Source organism: Nothoprocta perdicaria, unplaced genomic scaffold (genome assembly GCF_003342845.1).
Source record: "Nothoprocta perdicaria isolate Ctin4 unplaced genomic scaffold, notPer1 scaffold_113, whole genome shotgun sequence".
NCBI lineage: Eukaryota > Metazoa > Chordata > Aves > Tinamiformes > Tinamidae > Nothoprocta > Nothoprocta perdicaria.
Window position 1 is genome coordinate 652959 of NW_020454239.1, and position 26273 is coordinate 679231.

Below are 26273 nucleotides of genomic sequence, written 5' to 3' on the forward strand. Positions count from 1 at the left end.
TTTCTTTATTATTTCTGATTTATTAGTGATACTAAGTTAATTCTTTCCTAAGTTCAGTTGCATGCAACACACATTAGTCCTTGAAGTACAGTCATCCTAAAGCTTTTTAGTTGCTGCATGGTAAGGCTTCTTAAGTCACAGTGTATTTTCTTCAAGGCCTTGGCCAAAAAAAAAAAAAAAAAAAAAAACCTAGACAAAAAGTTACATCAATTAACATTTATCGCATATGGAATACAACTTTTCTACTATTTTTTTTTAATCTACACACATTCTAATACTGCTGATGGTGCTAGCTCATTTGTCAGAACAACTTACATTCAGAACACATTGCCTCAGGAATAAGGATGCTTTATAAAAGACAGTAACAGGTAAGCATGGCTTTCCCAGTTTGAACAAAAAGGTAATAAGCAAAAACAAAAGAAAACAGCCCAACACATACATCACACAAACTGTGCAATAAGTTATCAGTGAAATAGTTCTGTTAAATCATAAAAATCACAAACATTAAAAATAAATATGTATCTAAATAAATATTTTGATTTTAATCTTGTGGCAATTATTCTTTATTTAGCATATGAAACACTTTTACATGTTTATGTTCACACCTTGCCAAACAGGTTACACTTGTCATAACAATACCAAGTACTACAGTGGTTTGCTTTACGTTAGAATCTAGAAGTTTAACTGCACACATTCCTATCCACTGAAATACCATCTACTAGGTACCAATTTTAGAATTATACAATGCCATCAGTACTGTACCACTTTATGGGACTGGGATTTTTTTTAAAAAAAACTTGAGGCAGCCCTAACTTTCTCAGATCACTTGTCTCRGCCATTTCCTGCAGTCTCATTCATCAGATATTCACATTCACCATGATATCAAACAGGACAGACATACATACACCACGCCACATAAGGGTTACAAATAAATATGTTTTACGCTTTATGAGAAAAGAAGATGCTTAGAAGATGTTGCAAAATACTTAAATATTTTACAAAGATTTTATGTCAGTGATTATTGTCCTTGACCATTCTTCTCATCACTTTTTGGCAAAGAAAGAAAAGGGAAGGAGAGAAAAGGCAGCGACACCTATCTGTTCCTGGTTTCGGAGCCCTCAGGTCCAGCTTCCAAGCCTTTCATTCATACAAAATACAAAATTCTCTTCAACTGTGAAGGCTTCAGCTTTGATGGAATCGTTATTTTGTTGAGAGAGTCTCATGCTAGATGTACAGGGGTGTCTCTTGCCCAGTGAGAAGCCTGAACATGGCAGCTGGCATAGTCTTCATGTGAATCTGTCAATCGATTTACACAAAAATCAAAAGAATTGTTACTAGTTCAGAATAATCCGTATGTCCTGATCTGTGTCTCAGTGGTGTAAGTGCATTCACTCCCCTGGCTCCCGGCGGATGTGAGTGTTACCGAAGTTTCTGGTTTGAAGTTCTCTAGTTTGGAGAAGCTGGTTTTGTTTGTTTGTTTTTCTTTTTTTGAATGACATGAACTGACAGGTTATTTAAGAATGTTAAAAGGATATCTATACATTAACGGTTGCTTTTCCAACCACAACCTTTTCGAAAAGAGAGCATACTGGAAATTCATACTGCTCCTCCGATATTAAATAAAATTAGATTTTCTGTTAATGACCGTTTGGGAGGGGCATTTAATACCTAATTTCTCTTAAGTGGAGTATGAAATTTTGAATACAAAACTTGAACTTTACTCTCTATTATTTCAGTCCAGTCAGAATTTGGTAAAGCAGGTTCTCTCACGACTAGTATATCCAAGTTCTTTTCACAAGCAGCATCGTGACAAGCAGCAGAGGGATTTTACTGACCAGCAAGATTAAAGACATCAGGTAATGGGAATTGTACCAAGAACACAGTAASAGCTGTAATAACCTATCAGAATATTTCATGGCCAGGAATGTAATATGTTACAGCCCCTGCAGAGCCACATGCCGCCTCGATAGCTTGGATTCTTCATGCTGCAAAAAGAAGTTTTGTACTGAGCTTGTGTGTTTAGTGAGATGATGGGCACCAAAGAGATATCTTAAGGCATGCAGGTGCTAGTGAAATCTGCAGTTCTATTCCTGCCTGCATGCTCATGCTCTATTCTATTTCAAGTACTATTTTCCACAGGAAAAAGAGTTAACTGTGATTTTGGCAAAGGAGCTAGTGGAAGATCTGGCCAGAGTCATATTTGATACTGCCAGTAAATTCAGTAGGGACCAGAGGATCTTGTTCATCAATTGCTGTTTTTTCTGAAAGTACCAGAGATGTCTTAACTTACCCCAAGGTAAGTGGAAAATGCTCAGTGAAAATAAAAGGAGTAAAATACATATTAGTTTGAATTTCTCAGCTCTTTGAATATTCTTTCTATGTCAGAAGCTCTACAGATAAGCTAGGAGATTTTTATAGCTAAGATGCGTGAGTCATTTCTTCCTTTAATTGATTGCTTTAATTCAAGTAACAAGTTGAAGTTCAGAATCATGCCAGGAGCTTTGGAAAATGAGTGTAAAAACAGTGAATGTACATCCAGTTTTTCAAAATATGTTTTGCTGATTTGTTGTCACTGTTCAAATCAGATTTATTGATGTGTTAGTTTTAATACTTAAGATGCTAATTTTCTTTTACCAAAAATATACTGTATATATTCATTTAATAGTTTTAATTATTTGATGAAGTATTTAATAGTTTTCTTACCTCTCCCACTGAGTTGGACAATGCTTGTACTATCTTCTCATGAGCAGTTGCAACAACACTTTGTCCATTGATCTCAATAATCCGATGTCCTACTCTGACCCCTCCTCTCTCAGCTATCCCACCTCGCATCAAGCTGCAAATCTACCAAGAGAAATTAAAGTTGGTTTCAGTTTAGAGATGTCATGTTGTAGCACTTGCTAAAGTTTAATAGATAAAAGATGCTAGTAATGAGAGGTGAGACTTTAGTGACTCCAAAGACAGGTTATAATAGCTAGGTTAGAATATTACAGATTATAATTTTTACCTTCATTTTTATGGACTGAAATCTTGTTTGTACAAACCACAGAAATGCCCTTAACGGTGACACAGCAGCCATGCAGGGAGAGGTGTATGTCCTTAAATTCTGTGTAATTTTGCCTTAAAAATTTTAAATAAAAGTAGAGACAGGAATATTGAAGGAATAAAACCGCCACCACCTACTAAATTTTAACTAGTTTTGCTATGTTTTTAGGTAGAGTTACCAAGAGTCCTTAGGCAAGGGATAGAGGCCCTTCTTGGAGGAAGGGTCACTTGAAAAGAGGTCTGAGCACAAGACTGTAAGGTGGAATCAGGGTAAACAAATCTCATAAATGTCAGTAAATGACAGGATCTTAGAGATGASTATTTGCATTTAAAGAGCATCACAGTTTTMAAAGAAGTGGTCTGCATCATTTTCAGAAGTTGCTGAAAGTGCCTTATGTCTGCCTCCCAGTCACACACCATTGCTGCTGCTTTTCTTTCATATATATGTACAACATTCAGATTTTGTTTTGCATGATGTTTTAAGAGTCCTTTTATAAATGTGCAGCATAACTACAGCAGGAGCTTTCTAGAGCCATGAAGAAAAACTGTGTTGTTTGTGCTAGGGGAGCTTCTGCAAATTTAACCTTTCATGTGTTACATCTTGTGTTTGTGCTGCTCCTTAACTAAAACTTTCCAGAGCTGGTACCAGCAGTCCAGAGAGCTGCAGGCTCCCCAGAGTGTCCCTGCAGCACCAGTGCTCTCGGAGACACGACTTGAACCTCCCTATTAAGGAACTAAACACACTGCACAAAGCAAAGCAGGGATCTGCACAACCCCGGCTCTGTTATCCTGAGTTCTCCTCCTGATGCCTGTCAAAATAATACAGAGGTCAAACAGTGCTTGTGCACGCGCGGGTTGTTTGTAGCTATTCGCTGCTGTCAYGGCTCTATGTGATGGACAGGATGAGAGGCAGCAGCAGAAATGTCACCAGTGGAGGCAGCTGAACRGGACCAGGTGCTCACAGAATGAGAGGCCTAGTGGGAGGAGATGGTCAGGAACATCCATTCTGGCAGGTTACTGCTGCCCTGTGCTAACACTGAGCCACCAAAAGATATCATCACTTCTCAAACCCATCATAACATGTAATGGTTGCTAGCAATYAGAAAACTTGGCTTTTTAAAATACTAAAAATGTCAAACTACCACAGAGATGCACTGTGAAGCATCTTAAATGGCCAGAGAGGTTGCGTTTGAGGAAGGATCTGTCTGTATTTTTATCTGTCAGTGTAAAAAAAAAGATGTTTCTCTCTTTTTTCATTGGCTTTCACATTCAAGCACAGACTATTCATAAATGAAATGTATTACAAGGCTTTCCTTTATGGTTATCTATGAGGGATTTTTATGGTTATCTATGAGGGATAGACAGCACAAACTTGGTAAATGTTTGTGCTCTTTGCTGTCTAAATACTAATTTAACTGAACTTCAGGTCCTCCCCAGGGCTGAACATGACCAGTAGATGGAGCAAAAACTGTGTGAAAGGAAAGCGCCTCGGCCTACAGAAGCATATAGGAGATGCTTAGCTGGGACAAGATAAAATACCTGCCGTCTCACAGGCTCTGTTACGGCTCTGCCCGTGTGGGAACGTCACTTCCTTCCTGCCCACTTTGCTCGGATCCCTTTCCCGACCCACCTCTATTGCACAGCACTGAGTGGGGCCCCCTAAATAAATGCTCCCCCTGGATTGCTCTGTGCTTTTACAGACTGTATCTGCTCAGATGTGAGACCATTAATCCCAACCAAACACTTCACACCTCAGCTTCAACAGGCTGTCAGCCTGGGTCACGCACCAGCGCAGAGAGTGCAGCTGCACAGAGGCCCCGAGCAGCAATCCTCATGCTGCTGTGACCCCAGCGTAATCTTAAACAAGGAACACTTAAAATGTAGGTACAATAATAACTTGGAGCAGAGAATCTGCTAATGAGCCACCTGTTGCCTAAAGCACATTWAGACCCGTAATCCACGTTAAAGCCCTTTATATTTACCTGCTGCTCTTCTAGGGATGGCAGACAGAGATCCAGCAACTTCAGTCTACAACAAGTTTGATCAAACGGACCCAGAGCCCACAGTTTTTTGTGATGTGGTTTCCTCCATAGGTAGCCTGATCATTATTTTTCCCAGACTGGAGGAAGAGGAGATGTCATGGACCTGTGCAACAGGCAGCCCCTAATGCGCATGCCAGCCTCAGAAAAGGCCAGGTGGCTACTGGAGCTAGTGCTGACCAGGGGGTTTGCTTTGGAAAAGTACCACAAAATGGCTTGGGAAAGAGGAACCAGGAGTGCAAGACCCTGAGCTGCTCTGGGTAAGTGTTAGCTCTCGTACTCACTCTCCTCCTTGCTGATGATGTTAGTGGGGAAAGGGCAGCACACAGAAAAGAGATTTCCTAGAAAGGGTGCAGCCTGTACCATTACTGGAACAAAAAGGATTTAGCTTTAGCCATAGAAGGACAATTCCTCTCCCCTGCCTACTTTCCAGGATTTTGCCTGTTATTGTATAAGCCAAATTACTTGTGTAAAGAGGAAGAAAAAAGTGAATCTTAGTATGTACAAATATTAAAAAAAAGAAAAATTGAAGCAGAGCTAAGACGCAGAAATTGCAGATGCCTGTTTCAGTAATACTGCTTTTCCTTGCAGCCCTGACACACTAATAGATTGTTGTTAGTTGACAGTTATACRTTTATTAGAATTGTCCACTGTCCAATGTGTATTATAATTTGTGTATGATGTAGGGAAAGTCTCTCAAGAATGGCAGTATGTGTTCTTCTAGTCCTCTCACTTGCTATTCAGTGTATTTGAGAGATTTGATTTGAGAGAGATTTGATTACAAGGTTTTGATTCATGAATGGATCAGAGTATGAAAACTGAGGTCGCAGAATGTGGGTGTACATCAACATAAAYTGATCTCTGAGTAGCAAGCAAAGCATGGAATGAAGGCCTTAGCCAGCAAATAAAGTTTAAGATATAGAGCAGAAGCTCCAGGGAGAGATGAGAGGCTGTGAAGGTTGTAGCTACTAGGAACAATTGGCAGACACTCTCCACAAGCAAACAAAAGATCATCACAGTTGATGAGGGCTTTCAGCGATGGGGTTTATATCAATATGTGACAATATCCTTGATGTATGCACATAATGTTCGGGGCTCTATTGGCTGCAGGCCCTGCAAGCTTGCACTCCTAAATAGCAAGAACAAGTTCCCAAACGCACAGAGGAAAATGTGCAAAGAACTCCCAGTGTGCTGGTGTGCTGAAGGGAAAAAAAAAAAAAAAAAAAGAATCTGCCACGACCAAACACAGAAACTTACAATTCCATTCTGTACGCTGAAGCCCAGCTGGTATTTTAAGTCTGGCCGTTTTATGAGGACAGTAGTGACTGGAGGACAGCTAACAATGTTCAGTTTCACTTGTGTCTGATTCTTGAGACCCTGTAAAATATTCCAGGAGTTAATATTTCTGAAACAGATCTTAACTTGCTTTTTCACTAGTAGAGAAACAGCCAAACCTTGACTACTGCTTGTTCTACACCAGAATCTGGCTAATTAGTTTTCTGCTGTTGCTCCATGTACATATGAATTGACACTAGTTTCACTGACTGAAGATGATGCATCCTAATGCGGCATCCTGAGGTTCATCTGGAGGCTGTAGCCTACCTGCTTCTCACTCGGCCTCCATCACTTTTGCCTACATGGAGYCCAAGAGAAGCAGAGCAGATTGGAATCCTCAGATTTTAGTTTGGATGTTGTGGGGAAGTCCAAAGCTTAGCATATAGTTAGCTGCCCGAGGTAACTGCATTTGGGCAGCTTTTTGAGACCTCACCTCATTTATAGCCCAGTAACCATGTTGTAGCTAAATTTTCTAGCTCTTAAGCTTTGATTCATTATCATCTTTGAACCCACRTTTCTAATGCTATTTTCTGTTGATGACAGTTTAGGTGGTTTTCAGAGTGATATGAAAATCCTATTGACAGAATATCATCTCTCTGCTGGTTTACAGTACACATTATAATTACATTGTAAATTTGAGTACCTTTATGATCCCTTGACATGTTGCAAGAGGAAGACCAACTAAACTGGTCCCATTAATGGACATAATTTGGTCTCCAATGCTTAGTTTTCCTGAACGGGCTGCAGGGCCTCCGTTCATCATGTTAGCCAGGATGACAGTGGGTAGAATGGATCCCCATCCAGACTCCACAATCACTACCCCAAGAATTTCTCCCTTCTGTTTTTCTAGCTGGAGCTGCAGAGACACAAGCAAGCAAAGTCAGTGAAAGCATAAACACCCTGCAAATAAAAAGAATTTTATAATTCTAAAAGCTTATAAAGATGATTTTAGCAGCAGAGTACTCATAAACTAATGTGTCTCGGATGTAGAAAGCATCCTTTAAAAAATGCAAATACATTTCCACAAGAACTACATTTCTCTCTGAAAAAAAAAAGAAAAGAAAAAGGATCAATATGAAATTCAGATATTAATTTACCTCTTTGCAGTTTTCTGAATTGGAAAAGTGTATGAGATCATCATTGTACATCTCCTGGGTGTTGATGATGTCGCTGTACTCTTTCTGACTGAGATCCTCTGGGTTAATTCCATTGGCTCTTAAAAACTCTTGGTAAGCCACACTGAAAGCCTGACCAATGGACTGAGCTATGAGCTGTGCCTGGAGCAGGGAACAAAAGACAGCTCAGAGAAAGGTCTGTGCAGGGCTTACTGCTGAGGCCACGAGAGAGTCAAAACAAAGCATAGTGCAAAGTTACTGAGAGACTCCGAACACCAAGCCACTTAAGGTCAGTTAGGTGGAAAGCAATCTTTATATCCCAAAACAACCTGCAAGCTCCATTTGGAAAGAACTGATCTTTCCTCAGGCCTTTGGAGTAGCACGCAACCAGGCGCCATCCCTGCGTTCCTCCCAACGGGCAGTGCAGATGCAGACCAGGCCTGAGRGGAGAGGCTGCCGCAGGCTCCGCTTCCAGCCACTGCAGATGTGCACGAGGGGTGAGCGCCGCTGCCCTGCTGGCCTCCACGGACACATTAGCGTGGCTGCCTTGGGCTGCCTTCTCACCTGCTGCTTCTCACCCGTTTTTCAGCGCTGTGAGCAGCGCTTCAGCAAACCACCTGCTCTGCCATGCCTGCCACCAYGCAGGGCACTGCAACAGCCCTCGAGCCCCACAGCACTGCTACAACTGCTGCTCGCCTCAACGCCAGCACGTGGACAGCCTTGACTACGGCTGACAAGGTAAGCACAGCTCCTCACAAACTTTCGCGGCTTGGATCATTTGGGGACGTCTATCAAGCCTACAGGATGGAAGTCTGGTCATTGCCCACTACAGTAGCCACTGTAGTGAGAGTCAGCATTAACAGACATCGATGTTGGGATGTATGTATGCATTRGTCATAAAATGAAAGGTAACCGGGATCATGGCAATACTACTGACTTTGCACTTTCAGTTATTTTCTAGTTCCACTAGATGGCACTGGCTGCAGAGAAACAGCCCCAGAGGTGAGGATTTCTATTCAGCTGTTTTCCCCTCAGTGGCAATTTCTTATTCTCCTGTTCCAAGTCTGCTGCAGGTTGCAGGAGAAGGCCCAGCTCAGTTTTATGCAGTTGTGCCTTCCAGGAACTGTGTCTGTCATCATGGAATATGAGTAACCGCAATGATCTGAAAAGAAGCTAATTGTATTCTGCAATGTAACTGGCTAAAAATAACAAGTGTCAAAATTAAAACAGAACAAAACAAAAAAATTATTCTGGAAATGCTGCACTTTCTCAGAGAGCAGGTAGCCAGCTAGCTGGTGAGTGCAGCAGTGAGTGCACACTGCTCCTCTGGACAGCACGGTACCATCTACCCCTTCCTTTTCACAACCCACTGAGCAGATACTTCCCTGTTTCCTTTTGATGCTGACAAGTTTGTTTTTTTTTTTCTTCTGAGCTGGAACAAACCAAATCAACCTGTATAATTTGAAAATAATTCTAGGCAATCGAGATATACGAAACCTAACCAGTTACATGAAATTCCTTATTTTAACACATCTTTTCAACTCCTCATAATTAACATATAATAATCAATATATCAAGTGGTTTAAATATCAACAATACAGAAGTCATCAAGAATATTTTTACAACATAAAATTACTAAAGTTTGTCCCCAGTTCTCTCATCAACTCCTTTTTTGCTATTTTCTGTCTCCAGGATAATTGCTTTCTCTGTTTTCACTTTTTTGCCTTCCCCAGTAGTCTCCACTCAACGGTCTCAAAAACAAATTGTCAAACTGTTTGAATTTCATCTTCTCACGGGTCAAACTGCTTTAAAATAATGAAAATGTTTGCTTAGCTCACCAAATAAGCAACCTGTAAGGTTCAACTACCTGAACAAATGAACTACAATTTTTTTTAAATTAGATATCACAGAAATTGTATTCAAAGCCATTCTATATAATGATGGTCAGAAATGCTAAGTTCAGCCTATTGTTTGTTTCTCAACTGTCTTATTCTTTTCAGTTTTACTAGCCTGATTTTTTTTTCCCATGCATGTTTTGGACTAAGTTGAAGTCTCCAGGTCAGACAGCATTGGATGCAAATATCATCTATTGAGACACCAAAGCAAACGTGGAGAGACAAGAGCAGCAAAGCAAGTTCATCTGTGTGGGGCACGAGAGGTAAGGGCCGGGSAGGGCAGCCGGCACGTCCTGCGGATGGGGAGGGGGCGGCGCCGCGCAGAGCCGCTCTGCAGCTCCGGTCGTGTTTCCAATGCGGCTCTGGRCTCATTCAGCTTTTCCATTTCAGAACCTGGCTTCTGATGTGGTCTTTTCTTTTAAAAGGGAATTTTAATGGAGAGTGTTTCAGAGCTAATATGGTGTTGCATTTTCAGAATGTGATGGCACAAGATGACTAAAATGATGCTTTCTGTTGTACAGCTGTTGTTTTGAAAGAATTCTTCCCATAAATTCTAGCCTTTTATTTGAAAATTGATGAAGTCTTCTGGTTATGAAGAAAAATTTCTATAAATACAGAGAACTAAACTTTCTTAGCCATTGCATTTGGACAAAAGCTGTAATTCAAAATCTGCTAGAGGTAAAAAAAAATGAAAAAAAGTGGCTGGAGCATTTCTACATGTCAGCAGAGCGAGTCCCATAGTGCACACCCTCAGGTTAGTGAGCCAGAAGGGAATGAATGTGTAAAGGGCAACTTTGTGCCAGGCCTGCCAGGTTGGTAGAAGATGATCTCAGCAACTTAACCTCAGTTTGAAAAAGCATCTATCTGTTTCCACACCACTGGATATCCAGAGAAATGTGTATGTCATTATGCACCAAACAGCTGGACTCCAKGATCCAATCCAGAATGATCGATTTGATACATGGTACATTAATTTTGGCCATGGATGGCACTGGTCTGTCAAGCAAATCCAAATAATTAAGTCAGAAAACATTTGGGGAAACATTGTTGAAAGAACACAAATGATTCTAGAACAGCCAAGTCTGGTGAGAATGAAGAGCRGATATTTTGGGACTAAGAAGGAGATGTGAATRATTTGTGGGAACAGAAAATGCAGAYAAGAACAGCGACCAACACTGGCCAGTCCCTGCACAGATCAGCTACGGCTTCCATCAGAAAAGGATATTGACACCAAAAGTTCATTCAAGAGACTGTGTGTAATTTCAGGGATTCTTTAAATGATATCTATTGTATAAATAGAATTATTTCACTTTACTTACATCCTCTGATTCGAAGACATGGCATATCATTTTGTATTGCTTCTTTCCTTCCTGAGCACCAGGTGTGGTTTCAATGCAGTCTTGAGAAGCTGACCTTGGCATGCGGCGGCGYGCCATTAAAACGACAATGTTACCGATATCAGCAATATATGAGATTGTACGCAGGGCATGATCCATCATTGTTTCCTGCATAAAGCAAGGAGAAATAAAGACATTCTTCACGCCTGCTATTATTCCACACATGTTGCATTTTCTCCCTCCTGGATGGCCTACTGCTTGAGAATGACAACAGCTCTAGACTCTTTTTATACAGACCAGATCCAACATCAGTCAAACAATTGACTTGAACCCAGGCTAAAGACAAAGTGGTTGTTAAATAAAGTGGCTTCAGGGGAAGCATTGCCTCAGCGAAGGCTACATGGTTGCTACTGCCAAGTAATAATAAAGATCTATGCCAATATTTTACAAACAATTTCATGCTGTTGGAAAACTACATTTCATTTTTGTATTGTTTTTCCTGAATGAAGCAGATGCATTTCAAAGTGACCAAATTGGTTTTTGCAAAGTTACCTGTAGATCAAATGTTATATTGTAATTTTCTGTGTTGTTTCCTTTATCGTGCCCTGCAATAGCAATCGCATGTAAGATGTAGCAAAGGTATTATTTTCTTCCTTTGGTAAGGGCTATGAAGGCAGTATTTCACCTTCTCTAAAGTTAGAATTTCTAATATTTTTTTGATTACTTGCTCAATAGCTCAGATCAGTTTGTCTGTGAAGGGATTTAGTCCAGTGTGCAGGCTCGCACAAATACTCCCCAATTTGCTTAACTGGCACCTGTGGGTAAAGTCAATGCTTTATCCAGCCACTTGAAGAGGGAAATCAGCTTTAAGGACTTGCTAGATCTGACCCTGTCCAGGTAACAGCTGGCCAAAATTAGCCTCTGCTTGTGTCCGTGCTGAACTGCTGCAGTCCGACCACACTCCACAGGCAGTGGAGGCTGCAGGCAGATGAACAGCTCATTGCTCAAAAGCTGATGGTATCAGCAGAGATGGTATCGTCCACCTGGTCAGAAATGGTTTTACCAGCATAATGCCATCTGATGAGGTTGGACTCAGCCAACGTCCTCCTCCAGTCAGTGCCACCAGGCAGCCAGTTCGGTTGTGCCAGGAGAACTCGCCCAGCTCCTAGTCCCCAAGACTGGTTTTAAATGGGAACCGGCCCACGGTCCTTCCTAGTGACCATTTCTGACATGAGAAACAACTGAAGAGAACCAGGTCTGAAGCGTCTTGAAACTTCTTGCATCAAGCTCAAATCCCTGAGCTCTGCAACTCTTAATTACTTTAGCCTTTTAAACTCTATTCCACTTTCTGATATTAGCAGGGAAATCCCAGCCTACCACTTGCAGACATTTTCCTCACAGGAATATGTCATTATACAATGGCTTTGATTAAGTCCTGAATTAGCTCAGACAAATGAAAACTGAGTGCATCAGAGAAGGATGTCTTGTCACTAAACACAATTTATTTCAGATATTATGTTTTTGTTTTTTGTTTTTCCTCTAAATTTTTCTATTATTGAACTCCAGTTCATGCTTCTATCATTCTTTTCTTCTATGAAAGAACAGTGACTTCCCACAAGGAAGCGCCTTCAAGGGCATTTTAGAACCATTTCTGTGTACCACTGGGTATCAACTTGTACTATTTTTTTTTAATTAGTGAATTCAGCATTTAGCATGAATAAATTTCTGTGTATCAACAACTTGTGGTCTATTTTTATTACAAGGTTTTCAATATGTGCAAATAATGTTACTGTAATAAAAAAGAATGCAGCGTTGCCTGTGTTACTGTTAGAGTGATGCTTTGAAAGGTGAAACATTGGGACTGTACAGACAGGCAGAATGATTTACTTGTTTCCACTGATCTTTTACCTATTTGTACCTTCATAAAGGTTTATTCAGAATCCTTTATAAACAATTTTTTTTTCTTAATAAAAATAAAATTTAAAAAAGCTGTTTGGATATATCACTCTGGGTACTTCTGATGTGAACTGCAGAACACTTGAATGTAGGGGTTTTTCTTGTTGCTGTTGTTGTTGTTTTAAATCTCCTCTATTTTGCATCCTGCTGCCTGCAGGCTACTGCTTCCCTGTTCTTAAGAAAGCCTTTTCTTTTTTTTTCCCCCTTTGATAGTGTCTCTCAGTGTGAATGTGGACATTGTGCTGAGGTCCATAATCACGGAGCCAAGTGAGGTCGTTTCTCACCTAACTCTGCCGAATGGATGGCAACCAGGTAGCACSGGGAGGAGGCGGGTGAGCAGCCTGTTGGCAACACAGCCTGCCCCAAACCTTCTCCTCYCTAAGGCAGCCTGGGGCTCGGGCTCTCTGCTCAGCCCTGGCACAGTCCAGGGGAACTGTAAAGAACACCTGTGACTGAAATCTTTGTTGTGGAAGGCCTTCTCTTGATATCTGATTTTCCCTAAAAAAAACATTATGGGGTATGAATAATATGAGATCTTCTCATCATTTATATAAACAGACAGGTACTAGGTGATTGTTTCTTGAACAGATCTCTTAAGAAAAAGATATTTTTCAAGTTAAGAAGAGTAATGGCTTTAAAAATTACAGAATTTAACCTGACAGAAGTAGAAAAATACCCTAAATGACTGCTTCTTAGAACCACTTGTCTCACTGGGAAGAATCACTACCATAAAATGATTTTAATAATTCTTCTCTGTCTTGAAACAAAATGTTCTATGCTTATCCCTAAACTATGAAATGTGATGATGGTTAAGAGGTGCTTGGGGGGGTATCTCTAAGGGTTTCAGGGTCTCAGTAGATTTTACAGCCATTCTCTTGCTATGGAAAAATGTTTTATAATGGACATCTCTCAGCAGGGTCTTGGGAGCTCTGCAGAGATAATTGCTTTTCAGCAGTCTGCACTAAGTATTCTATAAGGGTGTAATCATACATGCAATGTTCGCAAGAGTGAATGGACCCAGCAAAATGAATGCATTTAATCTCACCTGCCAAGAAATTCTTCCTCTCCTTATCTATCACCGAGGAGGTGCTCAAAGGTCTTGATGTTTTTCTCCTCTTCCCTAKGGATAAAAGTAATCACTCCCTCCCTCCCTTCTATCTTTTTACTTTCTAGTACAATTACATCTAGGAATAAGGCAAATAATATTACAGTGACCGTAAACATGTGTAGTAGTCTCTCCCTTGTTATTCTCCCATGAATCCCTCCACCTCTGCCCATCTGTTTCTCTACTCCTTCCCTCCTGGTTTCCTCCTGGTATCCCTTCCCCTGGTTTCCTCCTACTTCCATCCATTCCCGCTATCCTTATATTTGTTCTTATAAATGCAGCCTCTCCTTTACAGCCTCTGGTCTATCTTCTCCCACCTGAATTTTCCTTTACCCAAATCTCCCTTCCTCTGCAGAAGCCTCTCTCAGACTCCCCTGGTGCGGCCCCCTGGAAACTGAGCAAAGACTTGGGAAAGAAAAGCTGAAATATTTTTCCACAGCTTTCAAGAGCAGTAGACCTGTGGCAGCATGAATCACACAGCCTGACAAGTGAGAAGATATTTTAGGACCATTCATCTATMAGAGACTCCGCACATTTGTCCCCGAGGAGGCTGCCCTGGTGAGGAGCAGGCGTGAGGCCAGCCCGAGGGCTGATCCTGCCCACGCACTGAGAGGCGGCYGCCGGGGGCTGTGCGGAAGCACAGCACCCGGCGCTGGAGCAACTGAGCCCAGCTGCATTCCCTGCGCTGCTGGCGGTGACGGAGCCAACCCAACATCCTGCTACCGCTCAGCAGCTTCACAGGCTCTTTTTTAACTGGGACTCACACAGACTAAATCAACTACTACCTCATGAGAGCTGTACAGAGCTACAGATGGGTTAAAACATGGCAGGCACGCTGCAGAAGCAGGCTCCATATAATTGATAAAGGCAAGAAAGTGCAGATTGCCCCTGCYAGCTGCCTCATCAGCTGAAACAGGCCAATTACACAAGGGCAGCAACTGCACTAGCACTGGAAAAATATAACCAAGCCACAGCCTGCCATAAAGCCATGCTAGAGATTCATGGAAATAAGTCTCTTACAGCTCTCTGAAAGGCCCACCATAAAAAGAAAAAGGAGAAAATATGCAAACTTCGGAGCACTTGTAATTACAGTTATAATCATTTCCAGTTGTCTGGTTGAACAGTTCACAGCAGACACTGCATAGCCCTGGAAATCTCAGGGGAAGAAGTGGTAACAGCAGCTTTGAGAAAGGGCCTATGAGAGCACAATCTGATGCAAGGCTGCGCAATCAGTATTATTCTTGCAGATTTTTAAAACACAACTTACCTGTGTGTCTGCATTTAAAACTTTAATTCTCTGTGTGGAGATGAACAGATCCACTTCAGTCAAAGCCTGCGAATCTCCCTCTGAAGTCTAAAAGACAGATACTTGGTTACAAGGGGAATTTTAATTTCCTCTTTAGGATGACAAATTCACTGATCACTTCGAGCATAATGTGATGTGAAGCGATTGCACTGTAAAACCACTACAAAGACAGCTATCCAAAGGTGTTCCCAAATACATGCAAAGAGGATGTTTACTGCACAGAAAGAGTGAAGCAAACTCCTGTTTCATGGCTAAGGCTGAAACTGCAGAGCCCGTGGGCCTGGCAGCTTGGGCACCAGGGCGCTCTGTCTATGGCCAGCTGCAGGAAGAGGAGCTGCTCCTTCCCCACTGCCTCAGTGGCGCCTGCAGCTCTGCGGGCAGCACGAGCAGAGCTGAGGTGACCTGCCCGCCGCGAGACACCGAGCGCGGCCCCACATGGGATGCCCCTCTGGGACGGGGCAGGTGGGAGGAGGCCCCCGCTGCTCCGCTCTGTGACACCACTCTGCTCTGCCTAGAATTCACCCATTGTAAGTTCAGCTGAAGAAAATGGTGTCTGACAAAACACCAAATCTCCTACACAAATCTCCTAGATAACTCTGGCTGTCTGCCTGGACTGCACAAATCACAGATCTACAGCAGAAGAGCAGCAGCAGACAGGCACTCTAGCAAGGGAACCACGCAGAAAATGGGTTCATTTGATTCCATCCTGTGTGCTACTACTTAACAAAGAAGAAACCGAAGCGACAACTTTATGAAGACCCAAAATGAAAGACACAACACCCCATGGGTAACAAGTACAACAAAAATGTAAATAAACATTAGCATTCAAGAAAAACAGTTTACACACCGCTTTTTTCTTGATTTTAGCCGCCTTTTGCATCCTCTGAGGAGTAGCATAAAAAAAAAGAGTGCAGACAGATGTACACACAAAGAAAGAGAAAACATAGGGTGTGAAGTCAGGGAAACCTTTTGACTATGAATCCAGACTTAAAAATTAAAAATTTGGGGAGAGTGGGGGTAGGATGTGCAAGGGAGATAAAGGTTTGTTTGTATTCTATGCACTTTGGAAGCACACTGGTTTTAATGGGGTTATTCAACTCGTTGACTGATTACAAAAAATACCAAAGAGTGTTGTCTGGTAACGGCTGCTCATTACATGCACTCTGCTGAGTATTCAGCAATCTAAAATGACAGGACATGCACTATTTTAAGCTCAAAGTTTTCCATTAATATTCTAGTCATATTAATCATATATCTGCATCTCATTTTTGAACCAAAGGTAAGTTAAATTCTCTTCCAAGCCTATCTGAAATTGTCAAGTATTTCTGATAGATCTGGATTTCTACTAATACACAAAATATTTTATAAGGTTTTTAGTTTAGTTTTTAGTTTTAAGTGCAACCACTTACACCTTAAAACATTGCGACATCCTAAACAGAAATTTCTAAGGTCTGAAAGTTTAAGGACTGCCCCTTGCCTTCCATTCCTTTCTAAAGGCCAAATCCATCATCTGTCAAGAGAGTCTCTAGACAATGGTTTTTCTACATGGGGCTCCTTCAGTGAGATGGAATTTTTATCAATTGAATATTTTACTTAATAATATATTTTTTCTATCAACAGCTACCACTGTGTAGCCATCTGCTTAATCCAATGTGGATTAAAAAAGAAATTTCTCCTACTTGGATTATCAATCAACAAGTGCATTTTGCTGCATATCTGTCTGAAGCATTCTATACTACACAGTTCACATTAAAACTGATGGCAGTGTATGACACTAAATCCAAATATGAACCTTCTTGCCCTAAAAAAGTAGTATTTGATATATTCAGAGTGATCTCCACAGTTTGCAATGTTTAAAGATTTAATGGCATGACAAGAAAACCCCAAACAAATATCCCATGTTTTGCCACTGGAATATTTTCTAATTGCAATCTGCAATTTGTCTGTAATACTTAAATTCCTCATACAGCTTTCAAACAGATTGCCTCTGGAATAATTCAGATTCCATTTCTCAGGATGCTGTACATGTTCTGGTATGAGGCACAGGATGGTGGGATGACACGTAGAGCGCCCGGTCCACACAAGCCACAGGACCCGCTGTACTCGGAGCTCGGCTCTCGGCTGGGCGGGGAGGCGACGCGGTCCCTACCTTCACGCGGCTCACGGCCTCCTGCGCCTGCATCATGCGTATGTTCTTGGAAGGGTTTCGCTCGGAGAGCAGCTGGGTGGAGCCCAGGTAGTTGGCTGCAAAGATGATGCCATCGATGAGGTCCTCAGGCTCGCAGGGCCCTGGAACTGAAGGACAAGGCACAGTTATGGCCCAGCCACGGCCAGCACCGACAGCGGCGGCTGCACGAGGGCGTTAGGGCTGCAGCAACCTTGTCCTAATGCCTTTTCCAATACTAATTAGAAGAAGAAACCCAGTGCAAAATAAATTGAGGATTTAGAAACTGTTTGCTGTGCTGGACTGCTAAACATATTGATGTTATTTACAACGTCATAAATGCTTGTAGGCTCCTTTGGCATAACTTTATTTGCATGTGTGATTAAACTAGACTTGCGTTTGAATACAGATTTGTGTTTCCACATTTGGCAAGAGGTTTGTGGAAGAGCACAAGCATTAACTCAGGCAGAAACACTTACTGCTGTGGGGACAAAAGTGGACCTTCCTTCAGCAAAGGTCCACCATGAAACTTAACATCTGAGAGCAGGGCAGTCACCAGGGGCAGTTATGGAAAAGAAACTTATGGAAAGATTAAGAAAAAAAATATGAAGTAAAAAAGAGAAGAAAATAGTGAAACTTTTAAAATCTTGATTTTTTTTTTWAATTTAGCCTTGGTTCAACAGAGCGCCTTTGCACGTGCTTAATATTAATTACACAGTGACTTTGGTGCAGCTCTCACATTAACTTGTATTTCACAAGCTGTTCTTCATCCTTTCCGAGGATGAAAAAGGGGGCAGGGAGAAGAGAAGATGAATAAAGGACGGTATTTATACTGCACTGGGCTGCGCTCCTCCCTTTTATTCAGTCGCTAAGCTTTACATCTAGCTTGATTAGATCAACACTAAAGAGCAGTTGTSCCACAGTTGGCTCGAGTCCCTTGGCTGTAAATACTCCCAGTTCCCCCMCAGTTTTATAAAAGGAATTTGCTTTGAACTCCATCAGCTTGCCAAGCTGCTAACACCTTTTCTTGAAGGACATCCATTTCATGTGTGAGGAGGAAACATTGAATGGAGATGCTAATTAAAAAAGAAGGTTTCTGGTACAGTGGATTAGTTTGACTTCTTTATAATCAATTGAGCATGGAAATTAATATGTGGAGTAGGAAAAATAAACAACATGCTACATTCATGAATATACATGTATCCCCTAATGAACATTTCTATCTTGTGCTTTCCTGTTTGACTTTAGACAAACAGTATTTTGACAGAAAATAAATTTGATTTAAACAGCTAACTTTCTTTTTTCGGAAAAGCTGCTGCCTCCCATACACCCATACAGATCTCACATTTGGTTGCTGTAAACATCAGTTACTTGCAAAACAAACCAGCCTTTGTAATGCAGTAATCAAAGTACATTAAAAAAAATAAATAAATAAAACAACTAAGAGCTCTACACTCTTCAGAGACCTAACACTAACTAACAGCACTCGCACAAAATGGAGCTATTTCTTTTGCTAGGAAGCACTGCAGTTTCAAACCCTCAGAGGATAATTCTATACAGCAGGAGGAGCTTTTGCTTTCCATCACAATCTAGGAATGTCTGCATCCTCATTATAACTCAGAACAGAATTCTCTGAAATCTAAAACTCCCAGCATCTTGGGAAGAATGAAAAATAGCATGACAATTTCCACTGCAAGTGTGAGAAACCTCAATCAAGCCCTTGGGAATCCAGTAATTAAAGTCACTGAAACTCTTCATGAAGGCCAAGTTTTTCAATATCTCAAAATACCATCCTTGTTCTGCAGTACTAATTGATTGAATGAAATCAAACAAAATGAAAATTCTACCAGAAGTTCCCTTGCTGTAGCACTTATCCCATTTCCTTAAATCTTTTCACCATTGCTCTTTACTGTAGGTGGACAATGTATTTTACAAAGTACTTTTTTTGATGTTATTCAGGTTATGTCTTTTCCGGCCCAAAACTCTCATATGCCACCACCTCTTTTAGCATGCAACTAAACACAGTAATATTGCATCATGTAGGTATCTTGTTTCAAGAGAGAAATTAATTAAGAATGTGAATTTAATGTGGATTAGTTAAACTTCATTAAATACCTACAGCAACACTCTCATCTAAAATTAAAGTGGCTTTAATTTAGTTTACCTTCATTTGCTTCAGGCCAAGTAGATCAGGCTAAATTGAATCAAGGTTGCTTTAACTCTGAAATACAGCTGTCCCCGTAATGTTTAAATCAGCCTAAGAAGCCTCTTTAACTGTTAATTTAGATTAACTTTCCTGTGTTATCTTTTACTTATAAAGCAAAACAAATTTGAAATTCTTGATACAAATTCTTCTACAGTCATTAGTTTGTCAAGCAAAAAAATTACTTAAATTGTTGCCGCATTTGCCAGCAAAAATAAAAAAGCAGTGCTGTTTATTTCAAACAGATGAGCCTACTTTCTGTGAAATTAGTGACTATTACAAAAGGAACAAGACTGCTTCTCATGTCTTGGCCATTTTTTGACAGCAAAAATGTTTTTAACTAATTTGTCTTTAAAGCTTCTTCAAAATGGGAATAATTTGAGCAATTTTATTATTTTAGGATTTTATTATTTTGGATTCTTTAAAGTCTACTTTTTTATACTGCCTCTTTATGGCATTAACAGGCAGGTTTTGCAGAATCATTATATCAGCAACAAATCCTAGCAAGCTGTGCGTCTTCCACAACAGCATTTTAAAATGGTTATAGCAGTAGCTAGTACAAAAAGCTGAAAGTGTGCTGGGCAGAAAACATTTCCAACATACATTTCCCATCATGAAGGAAATGGAAGCAACTGTCAGGTAAGATAAAACATCTGTTGGAAGGATGTAAGGAATGGTATTGAAAATTGGCAGGGTCAAACTAGGTTACTCAAGTGCTTTTTATTTTTTTTTCTTCTTTTTTGTGACAGCTTTAAATAATACAAAAATGCAGACTTGGCCATGGTCCCAGCTCATCAGAGCACTTAAGTGTGCCCCTGACTGTAAGCAAGTGTAAGGCTTACTAGTGAGGAAGGAAACAAGAAATATTTCTGAAAGCTGAAGATAAGTTTGGCTTGAACAAAGACTGGGATTTTGTATTGGGTATTGAGATTCAGACATTAGATAACTATTTCTGAAAAATTTACCTGTAAACTTCTGCAGTATCCTATCAATGTAATAGAGGTTACTTGGTTTTCTGCTGATCTATTAATGGAATAAGCACACATTAAACATATTTCTAGATCAGTAAACTATGTCAGTATCTAAACATTTTTAAATTTATTTTTGTATTCATAAAATAAGAAAAAGAATACTCAATAATTCAGCATAAGTAATTTTTAAAATCTCTCTGAGGGACTTTTAAATGTATCTATCTAAAAATCACATTAACCAAAGAGTCAGACAGCCCTTAGGATCTGTGCTTAGAGTATAGAGTAYTTAGCTTGTCGCTGAGCAGCCTCACATCCCTCCAAGTCACTGAGTCCTCAGGGCACCCAGCACTGCCGGACAAAGGCAGGGACTGGGACAAAGCAAATGGGCACAGGACACCTGAGGGAGCTGGGTGTCTCTCTACCAGTTCCCTGTTTTGGTTGCTTTGCCTGTTCCACCCCTGTTTGACTGTGCAGGGCAATGGGACTTGTGGTGACAGGCCAGAAAGAGACAGGGAAAAAGCCATAACTCCCGAACACAGCTCTAGGTACCACTACAGGCTTGTAATGGCAGGACTACTGAAACAGTCAGAATAGCAAATACCAATTAGGATAACAAGTGTTATAGCAGAGGGACACAATCTCAGTACTGTGATGTCTATTTTTATGTCTGTACTTCATGTGCAAAAATATTGTGCTCAGCAAAGATCATCAAACACGCAGTGTTAGCTGGCTGACAGTGCGGTCCTGTTCCCTTTGAGACTCTAAGTATGAATTAATAAYAATAACTGTGCTTTTCCTTTGGACTCATACAGTAATGTTATTACCTACCATGAGCTCAATACTTCCTTATATTAGAAAATGCTGTATAATACATGCAATAGAAAGAAAACAGGAAACAACAGACAGCTTATCCTCTCATATCCATTTTATATTCAAGAAAAAAAATCAAGAAAAGGAAAACTAGAAAAAAAATGTTTTATGCTTTCTGAAAGGTCCTCAGATCCCTTTCTGCCAGGGCAGTAGTGAACTGATTGTTAAAGAAAGAAAAAGACATCACTTTTTTATCCCAATACAATGAAAACATTTGATTTTATCTGCAAGCCCTGAGAAGTGTTACTTACATTTTTTTAGCCTTTTATAAAAGATTGCTCCAATCATGCTGCCTTCCCGTTACTGTTGTCCACTCTACAACCAGTAGCTGTGTATTATAAAGCATCAGCTTTCTTTCTTGACTCCTCTGCCTCTGGGGAATATATTTAATTTACCTCTATTTAGGGCCTGTTAGCCAGTACATGTCAAGCACTCTGTGTAATTTCCTTCGGATGTCAATCTATGAGAAGTGGGCGATCTGTGAACTTTCCATTTGCTCTGGCTCTTGAAGGAAATGACTGAAAACAGAAGCTGCTAGTCAAGCTGATGAGATCAGGGAATAAGGGGAAAATGTATTGAACAGGTGCATTATTCTAAATGGCAGTAAGGTTTTCTAGAGGTGTGCATTAGGAATCAAATTTTTAACATTCATTTATCATTCTCATTGCAGGGAAGAGTATGTCAGAGCAGGGCAGATCTCTACAAGTTCTCCAGTGCACTCCGGCTTCGTAGCTGTCTCCATCTCCACTTTAATCCTTCCAAAATGCTCCTCCCGCTCATGGCCACCAGGCTCCCATTGCCACAGGTGAGGATGAAAGTGTTATATCATGAACAGAATTGGTAGTTTATTAAATAAACCAACAAAATTGGTGGTTTAGGTGTGACTGGATTTTAGAATTGGATTCTTACAATATATTAAAACCCTTGCTTCTGTTTTATACTCTTCTAATTATGAACCATGTAAAACTTACCATCAACAAAACTTGGAAATGAGGACACTTTCTTTGTCTGTTAGGAAAGAAAAATAACATATGGTATAAATAGAGCAAAATAATTTTCATGAATTTAACTATAATTCATATTATATTTAAATAGCTGAACATTGTTTAAAAAATGTTCACCTTTCTCTGTATAACTTCAGCACAGTCACTGTATGGATAGCATACCATAGTGAGGCGTATTACGTTATAGTGATTAAGTGCTACCTGTTACACAGCACTTCTAACCTGAAATCTCTAAGCATTCTAAGTAGGTTCAGCTGCACAAAACATCAGCTGAGGAGAACAGTCTTCTATGCTGCTGTTAGAGGCCACAGGCTAAATACGTTACAAGTTTTGGAGATACCAGCTGTCTCCTTTTAAACCTGAATTTCACTTCRTTTTGTGCAGCCTTAAGCTCATCCTCCTCCTGCATCTTTAGCATTTTCTCTGACCAGTGAAAAGGAAGCAGAAGTGAAGCGCTCTCCCTCTTGATGCCGCCGCTCTTGATGAGCGTTTTGGGCTTGAGCCCGTGCTGCGGGCAGCCAGGCGACGTGGCTGTGGCAGCAAGCGAGGGCTGGCGTGGGGCACTGCGTGCTGCCGGGACGCGTGCGAGCGGAGGGCTGGCCCAGACACCCACCTCGGTGGCATTATTGTTATCGACAGGGCCGTTGAGGTCAGAACGTTGTTGCTTCCTTGGCTGCTCTAAACCATTGCACATCTATGAGAAAACACAGAAAGACTTTCAAAGCCAGACTTTCAAAAGGTCAAAAGCAAAGCACAGATTTCAGAGGAAGTCAATGGCACAAAGAACTTTTTGTACTGGAAAATGTTATTTTAACGGAATACATTCAAAAAATGTATATAGACTTCAACAAGATAAATATTCTGGGGAAAGATTATATCCACAGGTTTAATAACACAAGCATAACAATGATAAGTTACTCCCTAAAATAGTAGGATTATATCAAGCATACTTTAAGCAGGTAAAATGACATGGTAATAATGAAAACAGATTAATTTGTAAAGAGTGACAGCAAATATGTTAGCTCCACTACATAGCACAGAATTTTAATTCTTTCAAAGCTCTGTCAGGGCTGATTATCACACACTTGACTGAAATGAAAATGCACCTGCACATCAAGAAAGAGCTGGTTGACTGGGTTAGTGAGCACACCCTGTGTGCTGCAAACACCACTGAAACGCATCTCTGTCTCAGAAGTTAGATTTAGATGTTCTCATTTAGCTAATGTACTTATGATCCTTGGGGATCATAAAACCAATTATGTTTTCTGGTGGTAGCTGCATATGTAAATCCATATAGTCRTAATGTAAAATATAACTATATGTTTGGACCACATTTCATTTTTGTGTCATTTATAGCACTGGAATTTACTGGAATTGCTGTTTTGGAAAGACTTCAGGAATACAGAAACAGACTTGTTTATTATTGGCTAGTCATATATGTAGTATATATGTTATTATCATGTACTAGTTGGGCTCCAAGGTTATGAGCTGGGATACATCACCCCTACAAAGAAATGCATAAATGGTTTACACTTTTGTGCATGATGGTGTCTGTGTATGATGGCAAAGTTGTTTTTTTCCCATGTTTCTCCTATGCAATTAGGAGAATCTCCCTGCTCTAATGAGGCAGACTTGTAGGTACACGAATTGCTCCCTTCCCTTCAAGCATCTCTATACACACAAAATGTTCTGTCTCCAGCACATCTATTAATACTTTGCTCTTAAAAAATGTGTGGATGTGGGGAGTGAGTGGGGGTTTTTGAGAGCACTTCCTGTAAAGAAATGGGTCAGGTCCAAGACTGGGTCCAGGATCAGTTCCAGGATGAGGGCTGGGATCAGGGTCAGGTCCTGGGTTGGGTCCAGGTTCGGGTGCGATATGGGGTCCAGGGTTGGGTCCAGTGTCAGGGCCAAATGAATACATAGAGATCATTTAAAGATATTACTGCCCTGGCATTAGTCCTCCTGCTTTGGTTTCTAAAGAGACTTTAACAATAAAATGCACCCATTTTTGCCTTTGTTCTTAGCATTCTAAAATCAGACCTTTGCTTTAAACTTGATATAATCCAAACTACTGGCTAACAGCAAGCAAGTCCTAACTTTTTCAAATGTTAATGGAACTTGTTTATTCTTTCATCATATTTATAATGAAAGTAAAATTTTGAAAGTTTAGCAAAGCTTTCTTACTGTACTTAAGGTAGTTGTGATGGCTTTTAACTTGTTATCAGATATTCTTTTTAGCATAATGACATGATGCAGAATCTTTGTTCACCTAAGAGCGCTACATAATGTTCTACCATCCAGGCAGAACTGTCATTTTAGCTTTCACTGAGATTAAGCAGCAGCAGGGCAGCTGGGAGGCTCCTGCCTATGCTTGTCAAAGGATTTTGTTGATGTTTTAGCTGTACCAAATACTGTTAGTGGCTGCCAAGGTCAAGATATGCCAATCTCATACAAAAACACAATAATATGCAAGTGCCTCTTGCACTAGCTTTTAATATACACAGCACCTAGCCTTGGTATGCATCCTACTGCAAACAAAAAGAATTAAAGGTGATTGGCCATTAAGGCAATGGAAGAGGAGCTCTTACTGGAAATAAATTTCCTCAATTATCTTAGTGCTCAACCACAACTTTAACTTCCTCTCCAGTGTGTCACTGCAGAAAAGTTATAGAAAGGAAACACAGTGCAAACAACCTAATTTTGTCTCATGTATCTGGAATATCTTGTTTACAGGACCTACCAATAATGCAAAACCCCTCTTTCCTCGTTCTTTAACTTAACTACATCCAGCACACTTTTCTAAAGTCACAAGATAATTGCATAGCTGTAGAGTGCACTATACACTAAAAAAGTTAAAGTATTGCTCTGGGTAACTAATGTCACACTTTCACAATTTCACAGTGCCTCTACATGCCTCTGCATAAAGAGACCCTCATACCTGCTCCTGCGGCCACTTCTGTCTGTCCTCAGGAGTTCTCGACTTTGTTTTAAAGCCTCTGGGCATGTCCCCACTCTGCTTCGAGGCAGATGGGATATTCAGGGACTTTGGCCTCCCCTCGTGCCTGGTAGCACTGTGAATGGCCTCCCCTTTGGGACAAGTCTCTTTATAGTCATGTGGCAAGCTCTCAGTCCCCGTGTGCTCTGGACTCATTTCGGCCGTGCTGTTAATGCTGCTCATGCTCATACTCATTTTAATTTCTGCTACGATCTGGTCAATGTCCTCTTCCTGCTCTTCCAGTTCCGCATCCTCTTTTCTAGAGTGGTATACTGATACTCCCTGTGAATTTCCATTGGCCTCTGCTGGGTAATAGTCCGGATAGCCACCTTCACTTTGACAATATTCTATGTTCTCTTCTTGGCCTTGAAGTTCCAAGGAAGATACTTCATCCTCCAAAATTTGAACACTGTTATCTTGACCCTCCTGCCATTCTTGCCTGTCTGTCACTTCACTTTCATCTTGGTGCTGGATTTTACTTTCAGCCCATTCTTCTTCTACAGCTTCCTGGCACTCATCTGTTTCAACATGGTGCTCTTCATGGGGGGCATACTCTTCCCCATTGCAGTCCATTCCCTCCAGGTAACTGTCATCCTCTGGACAGTATCTAATGTAATAAGTGATACCTTCCTCCTCTTCTGGCAAGCCTTCATCATAGTCCTCCTCCTCAGAGGTGTTATTCACATAGTCTGAGCTGGAGTCACCATCTCCACTATGATCATTGCACTCGTGGTGCACAGCAGTGGGACTTCCTTGTCCCAGGGTTGTGAGCTCGGCCTCCTTTGCTGTGTAATCTTCAAGGGGCAGGTCGCTGTCCTCGCTGTGTGAGGCTGCAGGACAAGCTCGCGCCCGCTGCTCCAGCATGGTGGCGGCCGTGTTCTGACGCTGCCGGTTTGCCATAGCCAGCACCTTATATAACCATCATTTCTAAGC

General features: G+C 40.9%; 1 protein-coding gene across 1 annotated transcript; it reads right to left on the reverse strand.

Annotated features, from left to right (window-relative positions):
* APBA2 (amyloid beta precursor protein binding family A member 2) lies at positions 1 to 26273 on the reverse strand. The gene is made up of 12 exons (XM_026052377.1): positions 25284 to 26273; positions 22959 to 23039; positions 22313 to 22349; positions 17283 to 17428; positions 15981 to 16016; positions 15095 to 15181; positions 10749 to 10934; positions 7517 to 7696; positions 7063 to 7275; positions 6342 to 6461; positions 2704 to 2844; positions 1 to 1296 (listed from the first exon to the last, which is right to left on the reverse strand). Exons 1-12 carry the CDS (start codon positions 26238 to 26240, stop codon positions 1225 to 1227), a joined length of 2256 nt encoding a protein of 751 aa, XP_025908162.1. The 5' UTR covers positions 26241 to 26273; the 3' UTR covers positions 1 to 1224.